Consider the following 18,787-nt stretch of genomic DNA (forward strand, 5'->3'; position numbering starts at 1 on the left):
TCTCACTCTTTCCCAGGCTGGTCTTGAACTCCTGTCCTCAAATGATCTTCCCATCTTGACTTCCTAAAGTGTTGGGATTACAGGCATGAGCCACCTATCCCAACCAGTTTCTGTTTTTCTAATGCTTCTTTTTTATTGCCTTTATCCAAAGAAAAATTACCTGAGGTGAGACAATCACTTGAGCCCAGGAGTTTGAGACTAGCCTGGCAAGATAACAAGACCCTGTCTCAAAAAAAAAAAATTGTTTTTGAGACAGGTTCTCACTCTGTCACTCAGCCTGGAGTGCAGTGGCACAATCTCAGCTCACTGCAACCTCTGCCTCCTGGGTTCAAGCAATTCCCCTCCCTTGGCCTCTCAAAGTAGCTGGGTTGACAGGTGCCCTTCACCATGCTTGGCTAATTTTTATATTTTTAATAGAGATGGGTTTTCACCATGTTGGCTAGCTGATCTTGAACTCCTGACCTCAAGTGATAAGGCCCACCTCGGCCTCCCAAAGTGCTGGGATTACAGGCATGCACCACCACGCCCAGTCAAAAAAAATAATGTTTTTGAATTAGCTGGGTGTGGTGATGTGCACCTGTAGTCCCAGCTACTTGGGAAGCTAAGCTGAGGCAGGAGGGTCATTGGAGGCCAGGCATTACAGGCTTCAGTGAGCTGTGATTACATCACTGCACGCAGACTGGGTGACAAAGCAAGACCCTGTCTCAAAACAAAAAACCGCACAGACACCTTCTTTACTCCCCAGAACCCACTTATTCTCTCGGATGGCACACGGGCGATGAGCTCCTGCGTGTCAGGCACTGTGCTAAGTACTTGGGTACCTGTCTCCCCACATGCGTGGACTTTCCTTATTGAATTTTCCACGTGCCTTACACATATAACCACGTGTAATTCCATGGATTCAGATGATACATCCACTTACCCTTAAAAACACTCCATTCACGCCCCTCACTTCATCTGACTGTTTATCCTGGTCCCTGACTGTGCTTTCTCCATTTTCTGTTTCTCTATCATGTTAATGGAAGACAATGTGAAGATGATGAGGCTTGTGAAACAGCATAATTTTGAGGCAGATTCTGGCATATTACTATTACTTATGTTTATCTTTTTTTTTTTTTTTTTTTGGAGATGGAATTTCGCTCTTGTTGCCCAGGCTGGAGTGCAAATATGCAATCTTGGCTCACCATAACCTCCACCACCCAGGTTCAAGTGATTCTCCTGCCTCAGCCTCCCAAGTAGCTGGGATTACAAGCATGCAACACCACATCTTGCTAATTTTGTATTTTTAGTAGAGACGGAGTTTCTCCATGTTGGTCAGGCTGGTCTCAAACTCCCAACCTCAAGTGATCCGCCCACCTTAGCCTCCCAAAGTGCTGGGATTATAGGTGTGAGCCACGGCGCCACAGCCTACTTATATTTATCTTTAACACAGACTTCCCTCCCTCTTCCAGAGCTCTTCCCTGTGGGGTGGGTGAACAGAGGAGCCTTAGTTGGGTCAGAATGCTCAGTCACTCAAAGGCAGTGGACTGCAGACTCTCCCTTTCTCCCCAGGGCACAGTTTTTTCCCTTTCAAAACCTGCTCTAACTGTGAGATAGCTCACACCTCTAATCCCAACACTTTGGGAAGCTGAGGCAGGAGGATGGAATGAGGCCAGGAGTTTAAGACCAGCTTGGACAACATAGTGAAACTTCATCTCTACCAAAAAAGAAAAAAATTTTTTTAATTAGCCAGACATAGTGACACATGCCTGTAGTCCCAGCTACTCGGAAGGCTGAAGCAGGAGGATTTGCTCCTGCCCAGGAGGTCAAGGCTGCGGTGAGCTATAATCACACTACTGCACTTCAGGTGACAGAGTGAGACCCTGTCTCAGAAAAAAAAGACAGGTCCAAGTGGGAGGCTCAAGTCCATACTGCGTGGAGGAGATCACCTGATGAAGCCAAGGGGAGGCAGCAGCCTTACCATTCAGGAAACCTTTGTGCCCTCCACTGGAGCCCTTGGGTATCTGAGGCAGCTGCATGGATGCTCGGGGAAATGAGGCACTGAGGTGCTGGAGAGAGAGTTTTTTGTTTTTTTTTTTTTTTTTTGAGACGGAGTCTCACTTTGTCACCAGGCTGGAGTGCAATGGCACAATCTCGGCTCACTGCAATCTCTGCCTCCTGGGTTCAAGCAATTCTGCCTCAGCCTCCCAAGTAGCTGGGACTACAGGCACATACCACCATGCCCGGCTAATTTTTTTGTTTTGTATTTCAGTTTCACCATGTTGGCCAGGAAGGTATCAATCTCCTGATCCTGTGATCCACCTGCCTCGGCCTCCCAAAGTTCTAGGATTATAGGCGTGAGCCTCTGCACCGGGCCTAGAGAGCAGTTCTTTAAGTTTCAAGGGATACCAGGCAGGCCTGGGCTTCCTGGCCAGCCAAGAGAGCAACTCAGCCTCAGCCCTAAAGAAGGTCCTGGGGCAATCAACTAACACAAGGGTGAGCAATTTCTTAATTTCCAGTCTCTCCCCAAGAAACTTATAGTGAGTTCACTCTACCAGAGAAAAGGACGATGAAGAGATTAACCTGGCTGGAGACCATGAGAAAGCACTCGGTGTTAAAGAGAGGTCGGAACTTTATTGAGACTGATGAAATCAGAACCGAAAGAACACTAGAAAGGTTCAGCACTGTCCAGGCACAGATCCTTCCAGACACTCCTCTTCGGGGAATCTCTGGATCCTTACGTTTCCCCCAGTTCCTAACCCCCACCCCAGAGAGTCTGAATTCTGCTCAAAGCCCCCTCCACAGAGCTGGCCAGAAACCAGATACTAAATAACTGTGCTGACTGATGGGCAGGCCTGTGAGCAGCAGAGACAAGAAAGTCTGACAGTGAGAAAGAGAAGAGAAGGAACACAAAAAGGAAAACAAATGACGGGAAGAAAAGCCCAAGGCAGGGAGAGCATGCTGACAACGCAGCCTCTGAAAACATAAATACTGCATGAATGTATTAGCCTCATCCCAGCCATTTCCCCTAAAGCAGTGGAGACGTCAACAGCTATGACAATGCCCACACAGTTGTGCATTTTGTGTGTGTGTGTTTTTCCCCCCGACTGCACAGAAAAACAGATCTGCCAAAGCGGCTCACGGCATGGAGATGCAGGCAGGCGAGAGGTGGGAGGGCCCATCCCCCAAGAGGGCAGATGGTACAGAGATGAGGCAAGGTGTTCTGGGGTTTTCGGAGGGTGGTTAATAAGAAGAAAAGTCCAGGACAGACTCCATCTCATCAGCCCCTATCACAGGCTCCGTGGAGGCCCCTTGCAGAACTCACTTTCTTTCCTGGTTGACTCGTTCCTTGGAAACATTATCCTGGGTACTCTGGAACCTCGGGTGTTCTTGTGGAAGGTTCCAGGCCCTCCACAAAGCCAAATGCAGTGGCCCCTGTGACAGCACGTACCAGAGTGATAACGATTCTGAGAACCAGGAATTCCTAACTCGAGGTTCTCCATGTAGACCTAACCTGACTGCCAACTGGCTTACCCTGCCTGACCTCAGAGCGCCTCTCCCTCTGCCTGCCTTTCCACTCTCCTTCTGGTCCAGGATGGCTTTCTGGTGCTGGTGCATCCTGACTCCTGCCTGGCAGGTAAGGCCCCCAGGACAGCTTGTTCCCAAGAGAAGCAACTGGCTCTGCACAAAGGAGCCCTTCAAGGCAACCGGGGCTGGGTCTCCTGGGCATGCATAGACTGTGTATCATACACATTTCACCATCCAAAGCCTGCTGCTTCCCTGCAGGCCCTGCGCCTCTGCTCCCCACCATCTTCTGCAGAGCTGTGCCTGCTAGCCTTGTAAGACTCTTACAATAAGTTCTCTGCGCCCTCGAGTCTATGTGATCTCCCTCGCCTCTCTCAGACAACATACACACATATTGACACTCATTGGTATCGAAGGCCCCGGCTCTCCTGCGGTGTGTTCAGTGGACATCTGCATCAGGGTCAGGTGGGAAGGTCAGTGTTAACCCTCGGTCGCCGCCGACACAGAGTGGCTGGTGCCGGTTCTGACTCCTTGCAAACTGCTCCAAGTTTTAAGTGCTGATGCATCAGGGAATGGAGAAGAAAGGAAGGGAAAGCCATGGTGTGGAAACCGCAAAGGAGCGATTCCGCTGCTGAGCGTTTCCATAGAGGAGTTGTGGAAACTGCCTCCTCTTAAATTTGGGAGACTGACGGCCTGAGGAAAAGGAGCAAGGTCTCCACTTTCCTCTCTGAAACACAATGCCTTTGGGATCTGAGTTTTCCAAGACATGCAATAGAAAAGACACACTGCAAACCAATTAACCCTCTGAGCCCTTCCACCACCTTCACTAAAGTCACTTCCAAGAGGTAAATTACCTGGATACACCGACCACTCCCCCTCTCCTGGGTCCGATAAAGGGATCAAGCCCCCCGAGCCGGCTTTGAGGAACACATCAGAGAATTGGCACTGGGGAAGGCAGATCCTCGTCCTTACCTGTGCTTAGTTGTCTCCTGTCCTAAACCACTGTCCCACCTTGAGGAAACCAGGGGCAAGTCTTGGGGATCAGCTCAAAACCCAGGTAGAGGCTGGGTGCGGCAGCTCACGCCTGTAATCCCAGCACTTTGGGAGGCCGAGGCAGGTAGATCACTTGAGGTCAGGAGTTCGAGGCCAGCCTGGGCAACATGGTGAAACCCCATTTCTACTAAAAATACAAAAATTAGTTAGGCATGATGATGCATGCCTGTAATCCCAGCTACTCAGGAGGCTGAGGCAGGAGAATCACTTGAACCTGGAAGGCGGAGGTTACAGTGAACCAAGATCATACCACTGCACTCCAGCCTGGGCAACAGAGTGAGACTCCATCTCAAAAAAACAAAAAACAAAAAACAAACAAACAAAAAAGCAAACCCAGGTATATTCAGACCCAAGAGACTGTTCACTGTTGAAAGTCAACCCAAAGTTAAGAAGCAGCCGAGGGCTGGGGAACAGACACAAGCCTGTGGGTGTGGGAAGAAGCCAAAACGGACCTGACAACCTCTAGGACTCAGGCCTTTGCTGTTTCCCAGCTCCCAGGGGACAAAGGAATTTCAGCTGCTTTTAGCTTATTTGACCCTCATTGATTTCAGATAAACTAGAATTTAGCTGCTCTCTGTCCTTCCAAGACAAGACCCAGGAAAAGCAGGTGGAGGCTGACGTGCCTCAATCAGGCCTCCTGATTGAAGCAACAAGACAAGCACACTAGAATTCACAGTTTCCACTCTCCTCCCTAGACCCACGCACCTGCCGTAGCTCCTGGCCTCAATGAACTCCCAAATCTCCACTGTGTAATCATTCCTGCCAGTGTGGCTCAAAGGGTTAATAAACCGCGGCTTCTCAGACAGTTAGGACACAAGCTCATTCACCAACAGGGACCCGAGAACCACCACACCGCCTAGTGCTTCCTGTAGCGATTTTTGGGGGTTTCGCTACATCCTGTTTTGTCACAGTTGAGAGCACCTGGATTCTTCCCGAGCCCGAGGCTACCCAGGAGGCCCGGAAGCTCCTGAGTGATAGCCCGCTCAATCTTCTCCAGAAAGCAACCTCCCATGTAGGAGCACTGCTGAGAGAGCAGTTTGAAACTGGAAATGGGATTGATGCCGAAGAAGTCCTTGTAGGCCTCGCGGTTGGGAAGGTCAAATTTGCTGACATTGGTCTTTGCCAGGATGGTCTTGAAGATGTAGAATTTGTCGGGATCTTCCACAATGTCCTTAAAGACCAGTTCTCCATCACTGAAGAAGGTCATTTTGTCCCTGTAAGTCTGCAGGTAGCGGTCAACCAGGAGGGCGTGGATGCGGACCCGGATGGCGTGCTGGCGGATGAAGGCAATCTTGTTCTCCAATCTGTTCTCAATCACCTGATTCAGGTCTTCCAGGAGGGAGATCTCTTCTTGGAGGAATAGTTCCCGGTGGGTGTCTGGCTTATACGCTTGTGGCCAGAAGGAGCTGACGTAAACCCTTGGGGGCTCCGTGACATTGATGAGAGGGGCCAAGCTCCAGAAGAGGGCCCCATAAACCCGCATGAGCATTTGGGTGGCCAGATTGTCAGCCTTGTTGAGGATGATCCTTATCTGGGATTCACGCCCCTTCAACTGGCGGAAGAGCATCTCCAGCTCCAGACCCACATCCAGCTTGGTTGGGTCGAAGACAACAAAGATAAGGTCCGCTCTATCGATGAACCACTGGCACACGTCGTTGAAGGGGTAGCCTTTGGAGACAGGAGCGAGAAGTCAAACTGAGTAGGCCTCCCTCAAAGCCCACACTCCTCCTTTCAGGACTAAACTTTTCTGGGGGTTGAAAGAAGGAACAGCACTGGGTTTTCTGGGTTTCTAAGTACTATTAAAAAGTCAGTTGCATATCTCCTGCCCCTTGCCAACCTTCAACCAAGAACAGCCTAATCCTTGTTTTTCTTGTTGGTTTGTTTTTTGAGACAGGGTCTCACTCTGTCACCCAGGTTGGAGTGCAGTGGCATGATTATAGCTCACTGCAGCCTCAGCCTCCTGGGTTTAAGAACTCTTCCGCCTCAGCCTCCCAACGTGCTGGGATTATAGGGATAAGCCACCACACCCTGCCTGATCATTGTTTTCATCTACTCTGAAATCCAAGTCTCTAAGAAAGCGAAATACCTGTTCAAAATGGAAGTTGTCCTACTGTTTAAAAGGATCTGGGGCAATGGCAAAGATACTGAGGGAAGGAAACAGGGAATTAGAAGAACATGAAAGAGTGAATGCATTATTTAGGGGGAAGGAATGTGGACTTGGCATTAAGACGCAGACTAGAATTTGAGCTTTGCCCCTGGCCAGCTGCATGTTAAATGCCTCTAAGCTCTACCTTTTTAGTTCCAAAATGAAAAGAAAAACATATCAACGCCTGAGTTGACATAAAGATTACCATATTACTGTAATATAGGAAAGCACCTAAAATTCCAGTCATACAGCTGGTGCCCAGTGCATTTTAATTCCTTTAGCTTCTTATTTCCTAGTTTTCTTTGCAAATAAGAAAATTGAGGAGATCAGGACCTCCTGTCTAAAACACATTGAAATCTTTTTTTTATAATAATGTATAAAATTATCCAATGTGTAGTAGGGGTATAATTTATTATGATTTTTAACATTATTAGTATTACTAATAATACTAATAATATCAATTACTGCTAATATTACTGCTAATGTCATTAATGCAGGGTCTATTTATAACCAGAATTGGAGTTGTAACCATGAACTGAGATCCAGCGTCTGTCTTCCCACAACTGCCCCGTTCAGGACTTGCTGCAGACAGCCTCGCCTCATGGCAGGACTCAGTGGCCTATTCCATAGCTGCGTGCCTGGTGGGCCTCTGGCTTCTAGTCTTGTGGCCTGGTTGTCAGCCTTGTTCATTAAATCCTTTCACATTGTTGTATAACCATCACTGCCATCCCTCTTTAGAACTTTTTTCATCTTCCCAAACTGAAACCTCTGTACCCATTAAACTCCCCATCTCCCCTTCCCTGAAACCTCTGGATACAACCACTCTGATTTCTGTCTCTCTGATTTGGCCTATTCTCATGTAAGTGAAGTCAGACAGGCCCTAAGGGGCATTCCCCTGCTACCTGAGGGCAAGTAGAGCTTTGAAGAAGCCTGCTAAAGGCTCATGGCCAGCCTGGAAAAGCAGAAACCAGGAACAGGAAGAAATGAAGGTCAGGTTCACCCTAGAGCAGGCCCAGGAGTCCCAGACCCAATTTAGCCGGAAGTCAAACATACTGGTACTGGGATCCAGTTAGTCCAGGTCCTTGGCTACACAGGACAGACAGGGCCTCCCAAAGAAAACTGAGCCCCAGCTAAACCTCTCAGAGCTTTTTGCAGAGAAGACTAGTCCCCACTTTGGAAAATATTGGCCGTCTCCAAACCAAATCAGTCCTTGAGGAGGCAGGAGGACTAGGCACTCCAAAACCCAAATGGCATCACAGGCACCACAAGAAGGCGAAGAATGCCTCTTCTGGCCTTGGGCAACAAAGGCCACATTTCCTCTCCCCTGCCTGCCTACCACCTTCTGTCAAAAGGAGTTTTCTTTTCTTTCTTTTCTTGTTTTTTTTTTTTTGAGATAGAGTCTTGCTGTGTCATCAATGCTGGAGTATAGTAGCATGACCATGGCTCACTGTCACGGCAGCCTTGACCTCCTGGGTTCAAGCAATCCTCCCAACTCAGTCTCCTGAGTAGCTGGGACTATAGGCATGTGCCACCATGCCCACCTAATTTTTGTATTTTTGTAGAGGTGGGGTTTTGCCATGTTGTCCAAGCTGGTGATCCACCTGCCTTGGCCTCCCAGAGTCCTAGGATTATAGGCGTGAGCCACTGTGCCTAACCTTACTTACTTACTTACTTATTTATTTATATGAGATAGGGTCTCACTCTTGCCAAGGCTGAAGTGCAGTGGCACGATTACAGCTCACTGCAGCCTCAACCTCCTGGGCTCAAGCACCTCTCCCACCTCAGCCTCCCAGGTAGCTAGGACCATAGGCACATGTCACCATGCCTGGCTAATTTTTTTAATTTTTTTTGTAGAGCTGGGATCTCACTATGTTGCTCAGACTGGTGTCAAGCCCCTGGCCTCAAGAGAGCCTCCTTTCTTGGCCTCCTAAAGAGTTGGGACCACTAGCATAAGCCATCATGCCCGGCCAAAAATAATTTTTTGAAACAGAGCTCACCCTGTTCAGAAATGAGGGCTAAATTACCTCTTTCTTGCTGCTTGCGGTTTTCGATGATGCCTGGTGTATCCACAAAAGTGACCCTCTCCAAAAGTTTGTGGGGAACCTCAATGCCAATCAGCTTCTCCAGGAAATTCTGGCCAAACTTCTCCAGGGGCGAGAAGGAACGGGCACTATCAGCAGCCATGACGATGCCCTCGATGGTTTTCAGCTTGGGCCCATGCATTAGGACCGTGAACTCAGAGGTGGTGGGTTCAGCGCCTGGGCACGCGGGGTGAGAGGACAGGGAATACGGGATCTCTGTGAAACAGACCTACTGAGAAGCATGTGTATATGCTGGGTATCACAAGGAGACTTTTGCCACAAGAATAGGATACATTTACTAAGCTATTGGGGCTTTCTTTTAATTGTGTATGTAACACAAAATATATGTAACACAAAATTTACTTTTTTTTTTCTTCTTGAGACGGAGTCTTGCTCTGTCACCCAGGCTGGAGTGCAGTGGCGCAATCTCAGCTCACTGCAGCATCCATCTCCCGAGTTCAAGCAATTCTCCTGCCTCAGCCTCCCAAATAGCTGGGATTACAGGCACGCTAATTTTTGTATTTTTAGTAGACACGGGGTTTCACCATGTTGACCAGGATAGTCTCGATCTCTTGACCCGTCTTGGCCTCCCAAAGTGCTGGGATTACAGGTGTGAGCCACCGCGCCCGGCCCCTTTTTTTTTTTTGAGATGGCATCTCGCTCTGTCACCAGGCTGAGTGCAGTGGTGCAATCTCAGCTCACTGCAACCTCTGCCTCTTGGGTTTGAGCAATTTTCCTGCCTCGGCCTCCTGAATAGTTGGAATTACAGGCATGCGCAACCATGCCCAGCTAATTTTTGCATTTTTAGTAGAGATGGGGTTTCTCCATGTTTGTCAGACTGGTCTCAAATTCCTGACCTCATGTGATCCACCCGCCTCGGACTCCTAAAGTGCTGGAATTACAGGTGTGAGCCACTGCACTCAGCCAATTTTTTGTATTTTTAGTAGAAACAAGGTTTCACCACGTTGCCCAGGCTGGTCCCGAACTCCTGATCCTCTTGCCTCGGCTTCCCAAAGTGCTGGGATTACAGGAATGAGCCACTGCACCTGGCCTTTTTCAGATTTTCTATTTTAACCCCTGCATGTGGCATAACTGCTCTTATTTATTTATTTATTTTTACTTTTTGAGACTGAGTCATGCTCTGTCGCCCAGGCCCGAGTGCCGTGGCATGATCTCTGCTCACCACAACCTCTGCCTCCTGGGTTCATGCGATTCTCCTACCTCAGCCTCCCAAGTAGCTGGAGTTACAGGCACACACTACTATACCTGGCTAATTTTTTGTATTTTTAGTAGATACGGGTTTTACCATGTTGGCCAGGCTGCTCTTGAACTCTTGACCTCATGATCCGCCCGCCTTGGCCTCCCAAAGTGCTGGGATTACAGGCGTGAGCCACCGTGCCCAGTCCTTCTTTGCTTTTATTTTCTTTTTGTTTTTTTTTTGTTTTTTTTTGAGACAGAGTCTTGATCTGTTACCCAGGCTGGAGTACAGTGGCACCATCTCAGCTTACTGCAATCTCTGCCTCCCAAGTTCAAGCAGTTCCCATGTCTCAGCCTCCCGAGTAGCTGGGATTACAGGCACCTGTCACCACACCCCACTAATTTTTATAATTTTTTAGTAGAGTCGGGTTTTTGCCATGTTGGCCAGGCTGGTCTTAAACTGATAGCCTCAAGTGATTCACCTGCCTTGGTCTCCCAAAGTTCTGGGATTACAGGCATGAGCCATCGTGCCTGGTCAGTGATTTAACTTTTCATGGTGCTTTTACATATGACATTCAAATCCCAACAATCACACAAGAAAACTGATTACCTGTATAGAGCTGATAGCGAGTGTTTTCCAACCCAAGGAGGTAGTTTATCATGGTAGATTTACCAACACTCCACGGTCCCAGGAACAGCACCATAGGCTTGGAGGTTATCTCTCCATCTGTGGGCAACAGGAATTAGAAATGGAATGAAACCAACAAAAGTTCACACGAGGAGTATGGCACCGTACTCCAAAGCCTCTGGCTGTCCATCCAACTGAGTTGTGGCATTCTCCGTGGATCAGACGTGTGTAGCCCCCAGTGACACTTCTCTTGCTACGGAAGTGTGATCACCCAGTAAAAAGACACAGAAGTCACTGTCTGGGCCTTGCCCAGATCCTTGGCACATCTGCCCACACCAGAAGAAGGATCTCAGTGAATTCAACAAACCCTGACTCAGAGCTCACTCTAGGTGAGATCTCCTGGTTAAATCTGGAGGAGAAAAGCTCATAGAAAGAGGAGGACAGACTTCCACAGGCAGAGAATCTGGTTGAGACAGAGGAGAATGGCCCTGGATCAGCTTGTATAATCTTGGGTGGTAGACTCAGACCCTACCTGTCTCCAGCCTTTGCAGCTCTCCTCTCCTCCTACCTGGGGCTCCCAAAACTCCCAATACAGCCTAATCCTGGGCTCTAGAGCCAGTCTCTCTCTTTCTCTCCTCTTTTGTTTAGAATCAAGGTCTCCATCGCCCAGGCTGAAATGCAGTGGTGCAGTTATGCCCCAATACAATTACCAGGCTCAAGCAATCCTCCCACTTCAGCCTCCCAAGCAGTAGCTAGGAATACAGGCATGCACCACTATGCCCAGCTAAATTTTAATTTTTTTTTATACAGTCTTGCTACATTGCTCAGGCTGGTCTCAAACTAAAGGGCTCAAGCGATCCTCACCCCTTGGCCTCCCAAAGTTCTGGGATTACAGGTATGAACCGAGCCCAGCCCCCATCTTTTTTTTTTTTTTTTAACAGAGAGTGGTGCAGTATGCTTCCTCTTGTTCATCTTGCTTTCAGATACTCTGGTCTTCCTTCTCTGAGGCTAAAGCTCCATCCTACCCGGGTGGTGTCTTATAAATGTCAGGCACATGTACATTGCCTGAAAGCAACACCATGGCCCTGCTCTATCTTTCCCTGCCTGTGAATACACAGGAGACACATCTCTGTGGATGTCAGGCCCTGGCTGGGGGCCAGGAAGGGATAGGGAGGCTGAGAGGTGGCAGGAGTCCACAGTTACAACCACAGAGATGTCACAGTTTCTAAACACTGGCCCAGGTGATGCCAAGGAGAGCCCTGGATGTTCCCCATTCTCAGAAACAAGCCACAAACAGGGCCCATTGGGGCACTGTGGTTTCGGCTCCTCACAGCAGGGGGCACCGCTGGCCTATACAGGAGGTGGGAGGGGAACCTGGGAGAGGTTACAAGGAAGCTGGCCAGAGACTAGGAGTTAAGAGTCAAGCCCAGAAGGTGAGCACAGGGGCCAAGAAACGGGCCCTCCCTGCAGAGCACCATGCCCTGGGGACATGGGAGCTCCTGGCCCCTGCTGCTGTCCACACAAGTTTCCAAGCCTCTGGGTCTTAGGGCCCAGTGAGAAAGAAAAATCCATTGGGCTTTCTCTGCAACCTCACACCAATTTCCGTGTATCCGCTGCAAAGGGGGAGGAGATAATGTCTCCTAGGCTACAAAAAACTACATAGGTAGCTGTGGAACGGAGTATTCCCTGCTTCCAGCTGTGTAATCCTGGGCAACCCAGCATGTCTCTGGGCCTGAGGTTCTCCTCTGTAGAGCAGGAAGAATACAGACCCTATGATACTGGCCATTGACAGCCATCCAGAGCATCAAATGAGATCATACAGAAATAGCCAGATTAACACATGGAAACATTTCTAATATCATTCACAAAACAGTAAAACACCATTGCTACATTTTTAAAAGATGAGTAACATTTTAAAATGGCATTGCTGTTGGGAAACAAGGACTCTCATCTACTGTTACTGTGAGTACAAATTGGTATCACTGAAGGCAATTTAGCAACAACTAGCAAAATGTGTAATTCCGGTGTTCCAATTTATTTATTTATTTATTATATTTGTTTGGAGTGCACTGGTGAAATCTCAGTTTACTGCAGTCTTTGCCTCCAGGGGTCAAATGATCCTCCAGGGCTCAAATGATCCTCCTGCCTCAGCCTGCTGAGTAGCTGGGACCACAAGCACATGCCACCATACCCAGCTATTTTTTCTGAGACGGGGTCTCACTCTGTCATCCAGGCTAGAGTGCAGTGGCACGATCTCAGCTCACTGCAACCTCCACCTCCCTAGTTCAAGCAATTCTCATGCCTCAGCCTTCCAGCCTATAGCTGGGATCATAGGCATCTACCACCATGCCCAGCTAATTTTTGTATTTTTAGCAGAGATGGGGTTTCACCATGTTGGCCAGGCTGGTCTCAAACTCCTGACCTCAAGTGATCTGCTTGCCTCAGCCTCCCAAAGTGCTGAGACTACAGGTGTTGAGCCACCGTGCCCAGCCATAGGATTGTTTGTAAAGTGCTATGGATGGAGGCTTCTGAAACTATGTATTCTAGTATTGCTCAAATAAGCAAATGCATTATAGATAATGAGAGTCAGGGTTATTACTGCTCTCAGAGAGAGTTACAAATATGGAAAAGGAAAAGCTAAAATTAATCATGTGGCATTACACTGTAATTGGATTTTTATATAGATGATGGATAGAGATATTGGCATATGCAGCATATAAATTGGTATATGCATTATATAAATTACAGACATAAGCCACCATGCCCAGCCTAATTTTTGGTTTCTGTTTGTTTTTTTTTTCCCAAAAGCACTGTTTTTATTTATATAGAGTCCTAACCACTTCAGCGGTAGGAGGAATGGGAGAGGCTCGTTTTTCAATCCAGGGATCTCCGCTCCGTAATGTTGGTTTGTTGTTACCAAACACACAGGTAAGTGACATCATGGATCTGGCAGACTAAGGACAATGTTTAGTCTCTCTCTGCTAGAGCAACAAGGTGAGCATCAATCTCTGCTTCTGTAAGAATCCTGAATTTAGGATTTTCAACTGTCACTACTCCAACTTCTATTTCTGAAGGTTTGAAATCAATTGATAAAACAGTAGACAAGCATGTAATTGCAGTTTCCACTGTCTGTTCAAATGTCCAATCAAATTTCTTCTTCACTTTTTTTTCAAGGAAGCTGGTTGACTCAGTCTGTTTAACTCCTGCCGCAGTGGCTTTAAACCCACAGTAGTAACCTGCGGGATCACACTTACATACCGGAGGGCCTGGCTCTTCATCTATACCAATTAAAATCATACAACAACCAAGAGGCCTCATTTCAGCATTCTGTGTGTACAGCTGAGAAATATCAGCAATTCTTTTACACAGCATGTCCACGGGAATCTCATAGCCATACTTGTATTTCCAGTTAGCTGCCTCATAGCGTGCCCTCTGCACCTGGGATCTGCTGTCAGCTGTCATTCCGGTCATCACACAACCAATGTTTTCAGTTATCTTGAATAAGTGAGTCACTGTGCTGGAATCCAATAATTTGTCAAGTACTTTCTTCTGTGTGACAATTACTGCACAGTCTTTCCCTCTGACAGCTACGGATGTAAGGCCACCCTGGTTAATAGCCTTAAAAGCATATTCTACTTGGTAGAGCCGACCCTCGGGTCAAAACCGGCGCTGGAACCACGGGACATGTTGGTAGAACCGCTACTTCAAACACTATCTCTGGGCCCCGCAGCTCCCGCACTAAGCGTACAAGTCTCTGTTTGTTTTTTGAGATTGAGTCTTGCTCTGTTGCCCAAGCTGGAGTGCAGTGGTTTGATCTCAGCTCACTGCAACCTCTGACTCCCAGGTTCAAGTGATTCTCCTGCTTCAGTTTCCTGAGTAGCTGGGATTACAGGCACACACTACCACACCTAGCTAATTTTTGTATTTTTAGTAGAGACAGGGTTTCATCATGTTGGCCAGGGCCTCGGGCTCCAAAGTGCCAGGATTACAAGCCTGAGCCACTGCACCTAGCCCTAATTTCTGTATTTTTTGTAGAGATAGTGTGGCCCAGGCTGATCTCAAACTCCTGGGCTCAACCCATCCTCCTGCCTCGGGCTCCCAAAGTGCCAGGATTACAGGCGTGAGCCACAAGGAGGGTGCTGGTTTTCCAGAGCATGGCGTGACCATGCAGGAGAAGAGCACACAGCCATCAGAGGGAAGGAGGGAGGTCTCCACACACACAGCTGGCATAACAGGATCCCATGTTCATACAATCAAAAAGGACATCCTTCTATGCACTCACACACGCAAAGGAAAGGCCTGGAAGTCTTCACAAGAAACTATAATGGTGGTTTTCTCTGGGAGTCGAATTAAAGAAGGTAGAGATCAAGAACGGAATTTGTATGCTATTCTGCACTATTTGAATGTTTTGCAACAAGTGCGTCTTATTTTTATTATTTTGAAAACCAATTTTGCAAAGAATCCAGGCCCAAAGGAAGCAGATGGGAAAGGGCAATAGGGGGAGGGGAAGGAACGGGTGATCAGAGGGCTCAGGCACCACCTGTGAGTAGATGGGGGGCACCTGTGAGCTCTGGAGCACAGGAGGGATCCAAAACAGCATTATCGCCCTTGAAGACTCAAATATGTACGACTGAAGTATAAAGCCTTAAAACCAAAATGCTATCTGGTAAAGCATTGCACTCTGCTGGTGAAAGGGTAGTTCCTGTGACAGAAGTGTCATCCTTTCCAACTCCCAGGGGGAGCCCAGACCCAGACCCACGGGTCCTTGCACACATCGCAAACGAGCTCCTGAACCTGTGTGGGCACCAGGGGAGTCCGGTCTAGTTAGTGGTCCAGCCCTTCTGACAGGCCTGTACCATACACGTGCTCTCATGCTCTACCTGTGATCTCATGCCTTACCTGTGATCTCATGCCCTACCCGTGATCTCATGCCCTACCCGTGATCTCGTGCCTTACCCGTGATCTCATGCCCTACCCGTGATCTTGTGCCTTACCTGTGATCTCATGCCCCACCCGTGATCTCGTACCCCACCCGTGATCTCGTGCCTTACCTGTGATCTCGTACCCTACCCGTGATCTTGTGCCCTACCCGTGAACTCATGCGTTACCTATGATCTCATGCCCTACCTGTGATCTCATGCCCTACCTGTGATCTCATGCCTTACCTGTGATCTCATGCTGCCGGAGCTCATTGTACTTGTAAGACTGCTCCAGGGGCTTGATGGATGAGTGGTAGATCTTCCGAAGCCTCTGCAGCACCGCTGAGACAGAGAGGGCGGAGGGAAGAACATCAGGCAGGTACGATCCAGGCAGTCTCTCCACTGTGGAGGGGTTTCACCATCCAGGGCAGCTCCAGCCCTGCCTGGTTGGGAGCAGGCGCCGTCTGCAGCCTGGCAACCATGCAATGTATTTGCAGTTGGGGAGCTAGCCCACATCTCAACCCACAGAAACCTTCCAATCAAAAGGCATTCTCCTACCCACCCCCAAAGCCTCCTGAGCTGTTTGGTTATTTTATTTTATTATTTTAGAGACAGGATCTCACTCCATCACCCAGGGTGGAGTGCAGTGGTGTGTAATCATAGCTCACTGCAGCCTCTAACTCCTGGGCTCAAGCAACCCTCCCACCTCAGCCTCCCAAAGTGTTGGGATTACAGGCATAAGATACTGCAGCTAGGCTTTTTTTTTTTTTTGAGATGGAGTTTCACTCTGTTGTCCAGGCTGGAGTTCAGTGGCGCAATCTCAGCTCACTGCTACCTCCGCCTCCCAGGTTCAAGCAATTCTCCTGCCTCAGCCTCCTGAGTAGCTGGGATTATAGGCATGCGCTACCACTCCCAGCTAATTTTTGTATTTTTAGTAGAGACAGGGTTTCACCATGTTGGTCAGGCTGATCTCAAACTCCTGACCTCATGATCTGCCTACCTCGGCCTCCCAAAGTGCTGGGAATACAGGCGTGAGCCACCACGCTGGGCAGTGAGCTGTTTTTTAAAAACCTCTCTCCTCCTTCCTCACCTGAATAGTGTGTCTGAAACCCCACCTTGCCCTGCAGCCTACTACAAGCCCTTTCTTTGGTGGATGAGAATTCCATCTTTGCGGCCCACCTCTGTGTGTGCTCCCGGAGGCATAGAAGGCAAGGAGGCCCAGCACCAAGTAGGCCTGCAGAACGGCACCCTTGCACTGGCCTGTCACTATACTACCAGACACTCCTGAAGGGGTCACATAACCCAGATGGCCTCTTTCCAGGAGGAAGAGGAGGAACCAGTAGGAAGGCCTGTGGGGTGGCGAGTCAGGCTAGCGAGACTCTACCCCTCAATCCCCACCCTCTAGCTGTGTGTCAGGAGCGAACTGCTGCTAGCCTGAGCTCCAGTTAGGTGGCTCACTGATTAAGAGAGGACAAGCCCTGCTGCAATCCTTGGGTCTCAAAGATAAATGATATACCACAGGAAAGGGCTTTATAAACTGCCACAGCAGAAGGAGATGGGTCTGTGTTAAGCGTCCTCCCCTGCATAGCAGGGGACCACACTGGATTCATCCACACTGGCCCTCTGCTTGGACGGCCCTTCCTCCTCTCTGCCCACCTGGAGCCTCCAGCCGTGGACCCTCCTCACAGAGCCTCCTCCAAGAAGCCTCCCACCTTCAGGGCTCTCCTCCTCCCCAAGGTCCCCTCTGGCCTCTGGGGTAAGGCCCCGGTGCGCCCTGGCTCTCCAAAGCCTCCAGGGGTCTGCCTGGCCCCTGGCAGCCTGGGCGTGTCTCCCTCCCCTGGTTACCAGAGTAGTCATCAGATGGCTTGTCCTCATTCAGCATGAGGGTCTTCTCGATGTGGGAGCGGTCCCTCAATGGGGCTTCTTCATTCGCATCCTCTGCCTCTTCTGCAGAGAGAAGCAGACAGCCAAGTGAGGGCAAAGCTAATAGCCAGCTGAGCTCTGAGCGCCAGCACTCTAGACGAGGGCTGGGCCTCGAGCAAGGGCTCAGCGGAGTCTTACCAAGTTACACCGGACTGAGCTCTGCCTTTAGGAAGGAATTTGATAATCCAAACTCTATGAAGCCCCATGGGCAATGTATTCACATTTGGGGAGAGGGTCCACATCTCAAACTGCAGAAACCTTCTTATCTATTCATTTCATATATTCAACCAATAGGCACTGAACACCTTTGCCACGCCAGGCACTTAGTGTCATGCTGGGAATACAGTGCTGCCCACCACAGGCACAGCTCCTGTCCTTAGGCAGTTGCTTAGTCCAGTGGAGTCAGAGATAATCATCTTCAAAGGAATGCTGGGGTGGCTCACACCTGTAGTCCTAACACTTTAGGAGGCCGAGGTGGGAGATTACTTGAGCCCAGAAGTTTTGAGATCAGCCTAGGCAAGATAGCAAGACCCCATCTCTACAAAAACAAAGTTTATGTTAGCTAGGCAGTGGCACACACCCACAGTCTCAGCTCAGGAAGCTGAGACAGGAGGACCCTGTGAGCTCAGGGTGCCAAGGCTGTGGTGAGCCATCATCACCTCACTGCGCTCCAGCCCGGGTCATAGAGTGAGACCCTGTCTCAAAAAATTAAAACTTCAAACATCTCAGGAGGCTTTGAGGGTAGGTAGGAGAATTCCTTTTGGCTTGAACTCCAGCCTGGGCAAAAGAGGGAGACCCTGTCTCAAAAATAATTAAAAAAAATAATAATAAAATGTAATCATTACAGATGATGGGGTGGCCACAGAAGGAAACATTGTGGAGGCTAAGTGGGGCTCCGGAGTGTGTCTGTGTGGTCTGAGCAATGGGGTCAGAAAAAACCTCCTCAGGTCTCTGCTGGGGGAGTGAGTTAGGTGAAGAGTTGAGAGAAGCGTTCTGTGAAAGCCCCAGAGGAGACTTGTTTAGCAAGAAGCAGGAGGGGAGTCTGCTGTCGTGGGGGAGGTCTGGGTGCTGGGAAGCTACTGAGGTCCTCAGGGCTGACTGGGCAGGACCTTCCACAGAGCTTTGGGTCTCACCCCAAGAGCAATGGGAGCCAGTGAGGGGCTCTAGGCAGGCAGCTGCCATGGCCACATGAGCGTTTCATCAGGATCACACTGGCAGTGTGAGAAGGATGGCTGGGATAGCCACTGTGGGGTGTGTGTGTGTCTGTGTGTGTGTTGTGCCTGTCTCATTGTGTGTCTGTGTTTTTGTGTGTCTCTGTGTATATTTGTGTCTGTAT

At 49.1% G+C, this 18,787-nt stretch overlaps 1 protein-coding gene and 1 pseudogene across 5 annotated transcripts in view; both read right to left on the reverse strand.

Moving 5' to 3' along the window:
- Positions 1–2,593: 2,593 nt before the first annotated feature.
- Positions 2,594–18,787, reverse strand: part of SRL (sarcalumenin) — a 62,092-nt gene continuing 45,898 nt past the window's right edge. For all 4 annotated transcript variants that reach the window (XM_078344544.1, XM_009009070.5, XM_009009069.5 and 1 more), the window contains 5 exons: positions 17,374–17,475; positions 15,775–15,870; positions 10,592–10,708; positions 8,728–8,961; positions 2,594–6,225 (listed from right to left, as the gene is read on the reverse strand). In XM_078344544.1, the coding sequence (XP_078200670.1) occupies positions 5,414–6,225; positions 8,728–8,961; positions 10,592–10,708; positions 15,775–15,870; positions 17,374–17,410 (1,296 nt within the window). In that variant the 5' untranslated portion in view covers positions 17,411–17,475 and the 3' untranslated portion in view covers positions 2,594–5,413. The remainder of the gene's footprint in view (positions 6,226–8,727; positions 8,962–10,591; positions 10,709–15,774; positions 15,871–17,373; positions 17,476–18,787) is intronic.
- Positions 13,383–14,325, reverse strand: LOC100391503 (proteasome subunit alpha type-6 pseudogene; annotated as a pseudogene). Its single transcript, XR_013524548.1, has one exon. The product of XR_013524548.1 is annotated as a proteasome subunit alpha type-6 pseudogene (transcript).

The sequence above is a fragment of the Callithrix jacchus genome, chromosome 12 (genome assembly GCF_049354715.1).
Source record: "Callithrix jacchus isolate 240 chromosome 12, calJac240_pri, whole genome shotgun sequence".
NCBI classification, from domain to species: Eukaryota; Metazoa; Chordata; class Mammalia; order Primates; family Cebidae; genus Callithrix; species Callithrix jacchus.